At 39.2% G+C, this 13,582-nt stretch overlaps 1 protein-coding gene across 8 annotated transcripts in view; it reads left to right on the forward strand.

Moving 5' to 3' along the window:
* Positions 1–13,582, forward strand: part of CADPS (calcium dependent secretion activator) — a 466,596-nt gene that overhangs the window by 338,989 nt on the left and 114,025 nt on the right. For all 8 annotated transcript variants that reach the window (XM_078076428.1, XM_078076421.1, XM_078076426.1 and 5 more), the window contains exons 14-16: positions 9,668–9,769; positions 11,267–11,330; positions 11,746–11,869. In XM_078076428.1, coding sequence (XP_077932554.1) covers positions 9,668–9,769; positions 11,267–11,330; positions 11,746–11,869 — 290 coding nt within the window. The remainder of the gene's footprint in view (positions 1–9,667; positions 9,770–11,266; positions 11,331–11,745; positions 11,870–13,582) is intronic.

Raw genomic sequence — 13,582 nt, forward strand, 5'->3', positions numbered from 1 at the left:
TTCCAACTTTGAGCAGGTGTTGGCCTTGCATATATAACTGAGTCATGTCCTTTAAATTCTAAAGAAGCAACTTCATCCAATAGAAAGTACTTGTTGGGGGGGCGGGGGGATCAAGCACATTTCAAGCAAAAATCTGCATCCCAAGGAGGAATTCTATTTAGATCTTATATTCAAACCTCTAACCCATGTGACTCCATTCCTAAATGAAATTTGCCCCCATGAACACAACAGATTTTCCAACTCAGACATAAAATCTTATAAAATGTGCTGAATTATCGATTCCATCAGAGCAATCTTTCTGGCCCATAGCAACACATCAAGTAATATGCATTTCCTTTCTAAAATTTCAACATGTGTCCTCATCCTATGGTTGTTGACCTCACTGGGGCAAAAACATATTTCCAGATGTCACACCCTTTCCAGGGTGGATATTATACCAAAAAACCACATATATTATTGGTCTAATCACTCAGAAGTCTATACATAAGGAGTTAAGGGTAGAATCTAAAGCCTAATTGTCTATGTTTGTCTAGAAACAAAAAAAAAAAAACCCATCTCTTCTCTTATTCCTCAAAGAGAAAAATCTGTATAGTACCAATTTTGGAAATTGATCCTTCTCTGGGAAAAGAAATACATGCTTTCCTGCAATGCATGCGTTTTATACAATTTGTGTAATCTCCTCTTGGGTTCTCCATTCAGCACCTGGACTGAGCCTAAAACACTTTGACTAGTGTTCCTTTATCAATAGCATCCATATTCTTTGACGTTTGGTAAGGAGAGACTTCAAGCACTTCCATCTTTAGAGAGAGCAAAGATACCTTCTGATATTGTTGGGGTTTAGCTACATGTTTAGAAAAACAGAAAAGAAGTCAAAGAAGACCTCACTGATATATTTTTGCCCTCTCCAAGCCTCTTTTTCAAATTAATAATAACCAACCTCAAGAAGCTTCAATGCCCATTTGTAAGGTTGTAGAAACTGCTTGTTGTTGCTTCCTATCTTAGTCTTTGTGAAACAAACACTTTGATATATTTGTTTTAGCAGCGTGTCTGAGCCTCAGGGCATCAGGGCATAATTAGAAAAGGGGTTTGGGCTGGAGGGAAAGGAGAGGAAAAGGAAAGGCTGGGCTTTCATGATGAAGCAGTGACTATTGGATATGAGAGTCCTAATTACAGTGTATAATTAAGGTAGAAATTATACAAGCTATCCAGATGAGCAAGCAGGGATGTCTCCTTTTGAGATGATAATGCTTTGGTGTTATCTTGAATTTGTAGTTATTAGCCACTTGAAAGAGACAAAGGAAAATATTCCGCTCTAGGATTAAATTCAAAGGTATCACTCTAAAAGTTGTAAGGATAAAGAGTTGCTAGGAGAAGTCAGTTTAAAAAGAGAGAGGTTAAGAGAGTGTGTTTGGCCTAAATGTTCTATTTAGGGAGCATTGCATGGAACATCTACTAAGATATTCTGTCCCACTCTGGCCCTTTAAGCTCTCGTGTTTCTGGGCTGGAACAATTTAGTAGTAAGTAGGATTCAGTTATCATGCTTGTTTAAGGACATTTTCAGGGATCCATAATGCGGTCTGCAGGCATGCATCCATTTGGAGAGAGAGAATATATCATGTTTACGGTGCCTGCACCAGCATATGTGGACATTTGCATTTGGAGAGAAAGTATATTCCCACTTCAGCTGGAGTTTTACCCCTTGTTGGTAGTGATTGGAGCTTAAAGCTGGCTGTATGAAGAGAAGTGGACCAGACCCTCTTCCTCTTTTGAATCCATACATTTCCTTTCCCACCTGGGTTCTATACTTGATCACTAAATAGATGCAATATCAGAAACATATTCATCACTGTAAGCCCTGAATTAATTTAGTAACCTGACCTTCTTGAAAAGATACCTAACCTTCCAAACAAGGGTTCTGTGTCCCAGCTTTCAACATAATGTGGAGAACTGTGCTAGCAGGGTAACAAAAGGCCAGGAATCTGTGTGCTCACCTGGGTGTGTAGGGACAGTTTAACGACCCAAGGAGATAAATTTGCTTTCACAAATCACACTGCCGCTTGGTTTCTTTGACTAGATTATTCACACTTAATTTCAAATATCAAAATAAAATCTTTCCCATTAAAAACCTAGGACTTAGTCATCTTCGATTTTTCCAATAATAGACATTAATTCATAAGCTCTAGCCCGGAAGCATTTGGGGAATGGGAGAACACTCTGCGTAACTAGTAACTTAAAGGATGGGCAGCTGGGTTATGGTAGTTCCAGTCTGACAAAAAAAAAAAAAAAAAAAAAGGAAAGACACAACTCTAGATAAATTATTATTTGTGACATGGCTCAAGATGGGAGTGTGTGAGGAGAGTGAAGGTGACAGAACTGCAGCTGACCACGGTGACAAGGACTTGAAGAGCAGCCGACGTGACATCTTTCCTATCGTGCTGCCGAAAATGTCAACTTTGTGAAGGACAGTGAGAAAATGGTTTGCCGAAAACTTGAAAGGTGGATTCGAGAGATGCCTGCTGTGTCAGATGTGATATAGTCTGTTGTGGTTGAGAGACCCACTTCTGGTGGCAGTGGTGGCCTGCAGGTGGGGGAGCTCCCAGTCTCTGACAGGGCTCCAAAAATGACGGCACAAGACCCGCAGATCATCTCAGGTTTGCAGGATCATGATATACAAGAAGTGAGTTGTTAGCCAGTGTGCAGTTAGGTGGAACCAGAGACCCGGGACCGCATTTCCTTGTCATGTGTGTTTGTGTGTGTGTGCGCTCGCGGGCGTGCACGTGTGATTCTAAAGCTAGGTTCAAAGGCATCAAACGCTTCTACTATGAAAGCCCATATCCCCTCCTTCTACTACAAAGGAGGAAATATGTGCTTTATGAACTCACATCAGTTTAGTATAAGGAACAAACACTAAGTCTGGATCATCTATCATCCAAGTTTTTGGGGGGATGATGTTGGGAGCCTCAAAGAGAGGGAGAGGAAAACTGGAATCAAGGCAGCTACAGAAAAGTAGGAAACAGGACAAAAGCAACCGTTAACAGCACATTATAATAACCTGGGGAGCTTTAAAAGCAACAAATGCCTAGGCCCACTGCAGACGAATTGAATCAAGAGCTTGAGGATGAGACCTCTCAGAGCTTTCACATGGTTCTAAAGTACAGCCAAAAATTAAGCACTACTGACCCATGAGGACAGTCCATTTGGTCAGGGCACAGCTGCTAGGGTGAGCAAATTGCACCTGTTTCTTCTATCTTTGCATTATTTACTCAATGTAAAGGTTCCAGAAAAGTGTGTCCAGTTGGCTGAACTTAGGTCATAGCCTAGCTTAGATGCACAGTGGCCGTGAAAGGCAGGAATTGGCTTGTAGGAAGGCCCTTGGTATAAACAGCGGGAAAACTGGATCCCAGTTTACCTGCCCGCCCCCCCCAAGAATACCGACAGTGTGGCCAAGGTCATTCCTCCAAAGGACATTCAGGTGTTGTTAAGAGGTGACAGTGGATGCTAAGAAGCCAAAAACAAGAGGGCAGAAAATGCAGCATTCAGGACACAGGAGGATGGGGGATTCAGGGCTTCTAAACACATGTTCTAAGTAAAGACACATCTCAGCCTGGGATTTACTAGCTAGGAATTTAAAATCCAACTTTATCCCTCTTCTCTCATTCTTTGTGACTCCTTAAGTGTTAAAACTATGGAGAAAGGAGCAAGATGCAGAGCCAGTTTTATGACAATTATAGAATCACCTCCAAATGTTTCCAGAAAGAAAAAAAAAGAACAAAAACAAAAGCACGGCTTCTAAGAGACACCAATACAGTTCCTCTATTTATTTTACAACCGGCACTGCTTGGGATGACACCCTGAAACAGTGCAAACACCACTCTGGAAGGGATTGTGGCTTTATAAGGGGACCATTGTACTTGGAGAAGGTCTCTGCTTCCAAACTCACTCCAATCCAAGGGAAATTGGTAACCCTGAATCAAACATACCTTTTCAGCCACTGAAAGAGCCACCCACCAAATATTTTCTTGCTCTAAAGCAGAGGTTCTCAAGGTGTGGTCCCTGAACCGCCAGCAGAGAACTTGTTAGAAATGCAAATTCTTGGGGCTCCTGGGTGGCTCTGTTGGTTGGGCGGCTGACTCTTGATTTCAGCTTGAGTTGTGATCTCATGGTTGGCTCTGCAATTGGCAGGGAGTCTGCTTGAGATTCTCTCTCTCTTCTCCCTCTGCCCCTCCTCCCAGTCCCTTGTGCTCTCTCTCTCTCTCTCAAATAAATAAATATTAAAAAAAAAAAAAGAAAAGCAATTTCTCAGCCCCATCCTCCAGGTAATTCTGAGGCATGCTCAGGTTGGAGGGTTACCTCTCTAGGAAAAGTATTTTATTGCTTCTGTGAGAACAGAGTCCCCCAAAATATTGAGCTGGGATTTTTAGTTAGTAGCTCCATAGGAATCTAAGCCTGTATAATTAACATTGACAAATTATAGGGATCAACAGAAAAGAAATTGATATTTGACAGAATTTTCAAAAATAATTATGTGAAACTAAGCCAAAAAAAGGATATTTTTCTAAGATTTTATTTATTGGGGGGAGACAGCAAAAGAGGGGGGAGGGTCAGAGGGAGAAGCAGGCTCCCCACTGAGCAGGGAACCCAATGCGGGACTCAGTCCCGAGACCCTGGGATCATGATCTGAGCCAAAGGCAGTCGCTTAACTGACTGAGCCACCCAGGTGCCCAAAAAAAGGATATTTTTACTTTTCAACTGATATAGTTCCGACCTGTGATCTTTGACAAATTGTATTATTCCTTCATGTCTCTTCCTCAGTTTGTAAAATAATATCCTCTATCCCCTGTACCACTTCAGCACAATTCTGGCAGCTGCAAACAAATTTGCATTCCATGTCAAAATCGTGACTTTTTTTTTTTTTAAAGATTTTATTTATTTATTTGAGAGAGAGAGAATGAGAGAGAGCACATGAGAGGGGGGAGGGTCAGAGGGAGAAGCAGACTCCCTGCCGAGCAGGGAGCCCGATGCGGGACTCGATCCAGGGACTCCAGGATCATGACCTGAGCCGAAGGCAGTTGCTTAACCAACTGAGCCACCCAGGCGCCCTAAAATCGTGACTTTTTTAATCACCTATTTTTGTTGGTGAATTCTGTACTACTTACCTTCCAGACATAAAGTTAGTTTCATTTATTTTAAGAGAAAACCATTCACACGGATATAGGCAATTAAGAAGCAAATTTAAGAAAACAGTATAACAATAATTTTTAGTCATTTGCCTTTTTTAAATAGTGAGATTAATAGTGTTCAGAAAGGAGTTGAAGGAGAGATTGTCAGGGATGTGGAAGTGGCTGCTACCTTAAATAACCACAAATGTGAATCATCAGAACAAAAGGGAAAGAAATATAATCAAATTTCATGTTCATAATAATACCCTTTGTGGTGAAGATTAACTGAGAAGGCCAGGCACACACTAAATGCTTACTTTTTATCATCTCAAAAACAAACCTAGAAGTTACTTTCTAATTGCCTAATAATTGCCTTAGAAGGCTTACTGAGTGAAGAATGGATGATTTTTGTCAGGGAGGTTTATCTCTTAATAATAGCCACACACATCTTTGGGCTGCCCATGTGAAATGGTTTTCATGCTTTTTCCTCTCATCTGTAAACCCCTCTCTGATTTGTAAATTATACTTTTTAAAAGATTTTATTTATTTATTTATTTATTTTTGAGAGAGAGCACGTGTGTGCACGCTAGCAGGGGGAGGAGCAGCAGGAGAGGGAGAGAGAGAGAATCTCAAGCAGACTCCCCACTGAGCATGGAGCCCCACGCGAGGCTCAATCCCAGGACCCTGGGACCACGACCTCAGCCGAAATCAAGGGCCAGTTGCTCAACCGACTGCACCACCCAGGTGCCCCTGATTCGTAAATTATATTTAATAGCATTTTTCTCTGGGCTAATTCCCTGCTCAGAAACAAAATGTTTAAAATGGCTTCCATTTTCCCAAATCGAGTGTGTGCATGCACACGCCAACTGTATAAATGTGTTCGGTGCATTAGTGAGCCGTATTTTGTGTAAACAAAATCTAAATCTAAAAACCACTCCTAAAGGAAGTTGTAGATTATAATAGAAACAGGAGAGGTTACCACAAAAAACTGTCACATGTATTTTGTGGAGGCCAATGAATTCATCCTGAGACTTAAATACAGATTCATGGACATTTCATGGTAAAAAAAAAAAAAAAAATGTTGTTAAATAAACTTTGTATATTAGCATTTAAGATTTTTCCAGAAAATATTAAAATAAGGGCATATTCACAGATTCCAACAGCCTACCTGATATTTGCTATTTGGCCTTCTTTCTTCCTTTAAGTTCAGGGAAGTGTGAAGAAATGGATTTTATAGAATTTTACTGTTTAGGGGTGTTTTTTATATGTGGGGGAGGGGAAGTTTTCTTGTTTTATTTTTTTCCCCCCACGTAGGGCATTTTTAGTATATAAAAAGAAGGGAAACTGACCAATTAACCCCTAACAGGAGGTGCATTGCTATCATTTGCCAAGTCTTTTGTGCAGTCAGACTGGTCTAGTATACAGGATTTTCCCAACTTATGCTGGATCCTTGAGAAGGCCTATAAATAAGACCATTTGTTTGGTCTCAAGATGACTTGCATTTGCAAACTGAAGAATGTTCCAATAGAAGTTTCATGGTGACACACCAATCTGCAAACTGGCTCAGCCAGTAGTCAAAACAAGTCACTATGGGATCTGGGAAGCTGAAGTCTTTGAATGGGTCAGATTATCCTACGTCTAATTTGGCACAGATAAATTTGGGCTATAAATATGCAGCTTCCCTTTGTATTTTCAACTAGAATGGTCCAAAGCAAATAGGAAAAATGTGTGTGAACCTAATGGTGATTTAGAAATATGAGAATACTGTGATTAAACTGAAATTCACTTATTTTTGCCAGGGTCCTTCTTTTTATTAAAATGAGCAATAATTCACTAGCATTGATAGCATCGTATGTGGTTTGTTCTCTTTTTTTTCCAGCTCTATTGAGGTATTAACATATACCATGTATCAGTTTAAGGTATGGCATGTGATGATTCAATATACATATATATTGTGAAATGACTATTAGGACAAAGTTAATTAACACCTTCATCCCCTCACAGAATTACCACTTTTTGTGTGTGAGTGTTAACATTTAAGATCTGCTCTCTTAACAACTTTCAAGTATATAAATATGGTACTGTTCATTGTAGTCACCATGCTGTATATTACTCATCTTATAGCTGGGAGTTTGTACCCTTTAGTCAACAGCTCCCTATTTCCCCCACCCCTCAGGCTTTGGCAACTACCATTCTGCTCTGTGTTCTTATGAGGATGACTTTTTCAAATTTGACATGTAAGAACAGAGTATTTGTCTTTCTCTGTCTGACTTATTTCACTTAGCATATGCACTCAAGTTCTACCCATGTTGTCATAAGCAGGGTTTCCTTTCTTTTATGCCTGAATAATATTCCATCACATAAAAATAGATATATTCCATAATATATATATTTATCCATTCACTTCCTCTATCCATTCATCCATCAATGAACACTTAGGTCGTTTCCATCTCTTGGCTGTTGTAAATAATGCTGCAATGAACATAGGGGTGCAGATATGTCTTCAAAACAGTGATTTCCTTTCCTTCAGATATATACCCAGATGTGGAATTATTAGATCATGTGACAGTTCTATTTTTAGCTATTTGAGGAACTTCCATACTGTTTTCCACAGTGGCTACACTAATTTGCATTCCCACCAACAGTGCACAAGAGTTCCTTTTCTCCACATCGTCACCAACATTTGTTGTCTTTTTGATACTAGCCATTCTGACAGGTGTGAGGTAATATCTCATTGTGGTTTTGATTTGCATTTCCCTGATGCTTACTGTTCTTTTAATTTATCTTTTGACCATTTGTAGGTCTTCTTCAGAAAAATGTCTATTCAAATCCTCCACCCATTTTTTAATTGAATTATTTGGGTTTTTGCTATTGAGTTTTATGACTTTTATATTTCTGCTACCTATTATCAGATAGATGGTTTGCACATATATTCTCCTATTCCATAGGTTTTCTTTTTGTCTTTCATTTTGCTGTGCAGAAGCTAAAAGAATATTTAGAGTGATGACATAAGGCTCTGTTTAGATTCCTATTGTGAAGGAAAACCATTTGTTAGCTCACATGTGACCTTCTATATGATTATAGAGACCAGCAGTAAAAAAAATATTAGTTGAAATAGGCTAAATCCAAACACACTTACTAAGTCTAAAAAGTTTGATGTAGTCCCACTTGTCTGTTTTTGCTTTTGTTGCTTGTACTTTTATTGTTATATCAAAAAAAATCATCGCTAAGGCCAATGTCAAAGAGCTCTTTTTCCCTATGTTTTCTTTTAGGATTTTTACAGTTTCCTGTCTTATAGTTAGGTCTTTAATCCATTTTGAGCTCATTTTTTTGTGAGCGATGTAAGATAGGAGTCCAGTTTCATTCTTTTCCATGTGAATATCCAGTTTTCCCCAACACCATTTATTGAAGAGACTATTCTTCCTCATTGTGTATCTTTGGTTCCCCTGTCAAAAATATTAGTTAACCATATATGCAAGGATTTATTTCTGGGCTCTCAGTTCTGTTCTCTTGGTCTGTGTGTCTGTTTTCATGCCAGTACCATATGGTTTTGATTACTATAGCTTTGTAATAAAGTTTGAAATCAGGAATGGTGAGGTCTCCAACTTTGTTCTTTATCAGGATTACTTTGGCTATTTGGGTCTTTTATGGTTCCATATAAATTTTAGAATTGTTCTTTCTATTTCTATAAAAACTGACATTGGAATTTTGATAGGGATTACACTGAATCTATAGATGGTTTGTGGTAGTACGGACCTTTTAACAGTATTAATTCTTCCAACCCATGAATACAGGGTATCTTTCCACTGATTTGTGTTTTCCTTAATTTCTTTCATTAATGTCTTTTACTTTTCACAATGTTTTTTAATTTGTTTCTTCACTTAATACATGAGTGCTTAAGTTAATCTGAACATCTATAATTGTAAGCTGGAAATTGAGTCACTTAAGAACATTTAACACTGAGAAAGACCGACATTTACAAGGCACCTGGTTTTCATAAGTCTGTCTGAATCATTCAGGGGTCCCAAACCTAAGTGCCTATAAAAGAGGTAGGTACTACAAATTAGAGATGTGGACAGGTGAGTGCCTGCCCCAGCTAAGGAAGAAGCTGTTACTTGGCGCTCACCAATTAATGCCAGTTGTTCCAAATTTTCAAAAGAATTGCATTATAAGACTTTCCTAACTTCGAAAATGCTGGCAAATAGTTCAAAATCTTAAGAAGCCGTGAGCCAAACAAAAGGTCTAGAAACTTGGCCTTACAGCCACCAGTTTGTATATTTTACCATTTCACAATAAGTGAGCGACAGTTCTACAAATGTCTCCAGACGATAACCTCCCAAATACCCCATGCCCCTTAGTAGCCAGCGCTGAAAAGCAGGACTTCTCCTAAGGTCACTTCGATCATTGTAGTTGTTCTTCTAAAATGGACAGTTTCCTCCTGCTAGAGATTTGATTTCATGGTGTCAGCATATGAGGTTCCCGTCACTTCATGACATGTCTTCTTTCAGGCCTGATGGAATTGGAACAGTGACTGTTGAAGAGAAGGAACGTTTCGAAGAAATCAAAGAGAGACTCCGAGTTCTGCTGGAAAATCAGATTACACATTTTAGGTGAGGATCTGGGGTTGAGGGGTTTATTAGGAGAGTGAGACTGGGGAGGGGCAAATAAAGGGCTTGATTTTCTAAGACTGTTAACCTATCAGAGACACTTTGGAGATTTATGAATAACTAAATGGAAGCAAAAACCAGTAGGACAGGGCTCTACGATAGCCAGAAGGCTTTGCAATCTTAAGTGCATTTTATTTCCACTGAAAGGACAGAGCCCTTCTTGTGCAAGCTGACCCTGGTCATCAATCTATTCTTTTAAAATCTATTACAAAGTTGAAGGTGAAGTTACTTCAAGGTTCCTATATCAGTGAAAAGTCCTGGGAATCAGATCACATGAACAGGGAAGGAAGGCAGTGGTACTCACACGAGAGTCTCCACTTTCTCCCTTGCCTCAGAAACAGGACTAGCTGTCTATGCAGGAAAAGAGAGAAACTTAGATCAGACTTGGCAGATTGACTCTTCCCCATACATGCAAGACAGCGAGTGTGTCCAAGGTTTCAGCCTTGCACCACATAGCCCACTTCTCCCTTGTAGCAAATCAGACATTTGTAATGCTGCACTGGTGGTTCTGGACTAGAAATCCTGAAATAGTAACTCAAAAATGGTAAGAACGTTTATAATAACAAAATAAACAGTTCCTTTTTATTAAACACTTCCCACGGGTCAAGATACAGGACTAGAGGCTAGTTAGGCATTAACTCAGTTTTTTATTCCCAGAATAACTTGGTAAGGTCATGATTATAATCCCCATTAAATATAAATTAAACCGAAGCTGAGAGAGTTAAGGACTTGTGCTAGACCACCCACCAACACCTGCATAGGACATACTCTGAGTTTAAGTTGCCTCTGCTGGTCCCTTTGTACCATGAGGAACAGTGTCTGGAAGGATCTGCGACAGCTGAAAAACTCTTAGGAGTCCATGACATAGTTCCATCTGCACCACCAAAATCCTCCTGGACAAATTTTTATTGATTACACACTATATGCAAGAGGTATTGCCAATAACAAAAGATCCAATAACAATTAAAAACCACAGTCAAGGAAGGACACTTAGCAAAAGTATGAACTTGCTCAAAATACACTCCTTCATTTCCTATAGTAATCCTTTGGAGACTTAGTAAGTGTGTTTGGATTTAGCCTATTTCAACTAATATTTTTTTTTACTGCTTGTCTCTAGAATCATATAGAAGGTCACATGTGAGCTAACAAATGGTTTTCCTTCACAATAGAAATCTAAACAGAGCCTTATGTCATCACTCTAAATATTCTTTTCTGCTGCAGACATTTGCAGAGTCTCTCTTTAGTCATTATTCACACATACACATATATACATTATATACACACATATATGGTGTGAATTCAGATTAACATAACACAACGTGACAAAATAAAAAGCATTTTCTGTTCCTCAGAAAGAGTTGCTATAGGAATCAAATTGCAGCATATTTCATGCTAAAATGTAATATATTTGGGCAACCTGAAGAATTTTCTCTTTTTTAGGTATTGCTTTCCATTTGGTCGACCTGAAGGTGCTTTAAAAGCTACTCTATCACTCTTGGAAAGGGTAAGAATGAAAGTAAAAGACAGATTACATAGATACAGACACGAACATAATCGTAATGAAATATTGTAGTTGAATGACCTAGTTTGTCATTTTTCAAGGCTTCGTTTACCATTCATCAAATACCAGAATAAACGCAAGGAAACTGCCAAAACTCTAGATATTTTATCTCCAGACTCCCAAATAGTTAGCATATATTGAAGATATGTTCCTGGCCCTTCCCCGATTCATAGATGGGCTTTGCCATCCTAACTGTGCATTACAGTTCTGTGTTTTCTTTTTAACCATGGCTCTCAATCAATATTAAGTCACAAGGAGGCATTCACAACTCATTTTAAACTCGAGCTCTTTAAGAAATATAAATGAGTAACACATTTGGTTGAACCATCTTAATAATCTTTTTTCTTTCCACCGAAAGGTTTTGATGAAAGATATCGTGACCCCAGTACCACAAGAGGAGGTAAAAACAGTCATCCGGAAATGTCTAGAGCAGGCTGCTTTAGTCAACTATTCCCGGCTATCAGAATATGCTAAAATCGAAGGTAAGGCTCCCTTCTGCCCCCATTTTTTAATTTAAATTTTGGTATACCTCCCTGGGGAAGAAGAATCTGTCTTTTCTAATGGGCACCAGAAAAGAGTGGTCCATCTGAGTATGTTAAATTGAAACTTGAAAGCACTTGAAATGTGAACGCTTCCTTGGCTGTGGCCAGATAAATGAATGAAGAACAGGGGCGCAGGGAACAGTCTTTGTAGGGGAAGAATACTGAATATAGGATGTGATCAGATAACTAAGGTCCTCCTGAGAGTCTGTGTCGTCACTAAGTTTGCTCTGTGACTGTTTTCCTATGAAAGAGTTCTATAGGATTGTTAACTTCTTTAAGTAGAGAAAAACAAAGCACTTTGGAGGTAGAACAAGCATGGAACAAAACAACATCAAGATTTGGCTTAACTCTTTCTTGCCCCTTGAAAGTATCTTGTCTTTTGGTAACATTTCAAACTTGATGGCAGGTTAGTGTCCAGCTGTCTCTGATGGCTCCTGGTTTGCTTTAGATCTCATTCATTCTTGTTGCTCCAGACCTAGGATGGTTGTTACCACTGCCCTCTCAAGTTTTAGGGAAGCAGGCACTGATGACCAAGTAATCACCCAAAAGACACTTTGAGTAAACTCTACTTGAGAAGATATGGTTCTTTGGGACCTATTCATTTGCAAAGGTATTAATCACTTTTCATTGTTACCCTGTTGGCTGCTATAGGGTGATTTGAAAACCACACCCAACTTGACCAGTGGTGTAAGTGTATAAATGTGGAAGTTCTGTGTGCAAAACTCAATGTGTCCGCATTCTGGAATCTGATGTTCTCTCACATGTGAAACACCTGACTAAAACCAGCAAATGCCCATTGTCTGCCTTCAGGACTTGACTGGGGAAAAAAAAAAGTCTAACCAACCACCAAAACCCTATCACTTACCCTGCTGAAGTCCTTGTTTCCTTAGAGAATTAGGTTAAGATCATGTCAAATCGCAGTGTTCTGTACATTACATGTCCTCCCTCTCTCAATTTTGTCTGTCTGACAATGCAAATTGTGTACCAGTGGTAATGAATTCATTGCTATGCACCCAGGGAGAAACACTTAAGAATTGGGCACTAAAAGGATGTTTATCAACTCTTGACTTGGTAATGAGTGACAAAAATAGAGGAACAAGAAGATCATTAAAGGGCTATGTTAGCAAATCATTGTTCTAGCATTTACCTTCCCAGGACATAATGATTGGTTGTATTTGGTAAAGTCAACCAGGTACCTAATAATTCTAGGCAAGGCCAGAGATGGGATGGGATCAAGAAACGTTCGGTTGCCATGGCTGCTGCCTCGTAGGCCTTGGTCTAGCTATTACTAGTCTTTTGGTAAGATCTGCTCTCTTCTTTCAGATAAATATATCCAAAAACAAACTTTAAGATCTGTAAGTAAAAATGCATTCATTTCCAAAGTAGATCAGCTGATCTGTAATTTCCTTTTGTGCCTCAATTCTTCTTGGTTGTGTTAATTATCTTTTGCACTGTGACTTTTAGGTCTGGGGATTCTTTGAAGAAACCAATCTATTTTTTTCCAACTCTCTTTTCAGAGAAGTACCTCATTCCACACTACCTGCTCTCTTCCGCTTCTCTCCTTCCTTGTCCGTGATTGGCTCAGCCACTTTGTGATGTTACCTCTGCAAAAGTGGCTGTGACACCAATTTCAAAGCATGCTGGGATTGTTAA

The sequence above is a fragment of the Halichoerus grypus genome, chromosome 1 (genome assembly GCF_964656455.1).
Source record: "Halichoerus grypus chromosome 1, mHalGry1.hap1.1, whole genome shotgun sequence".
NCBI lineage: Eukaryota > Metazoa > Chordata > Mammalia > Carnivora > Phocidae > Halichoerus > Halichoerus grypus.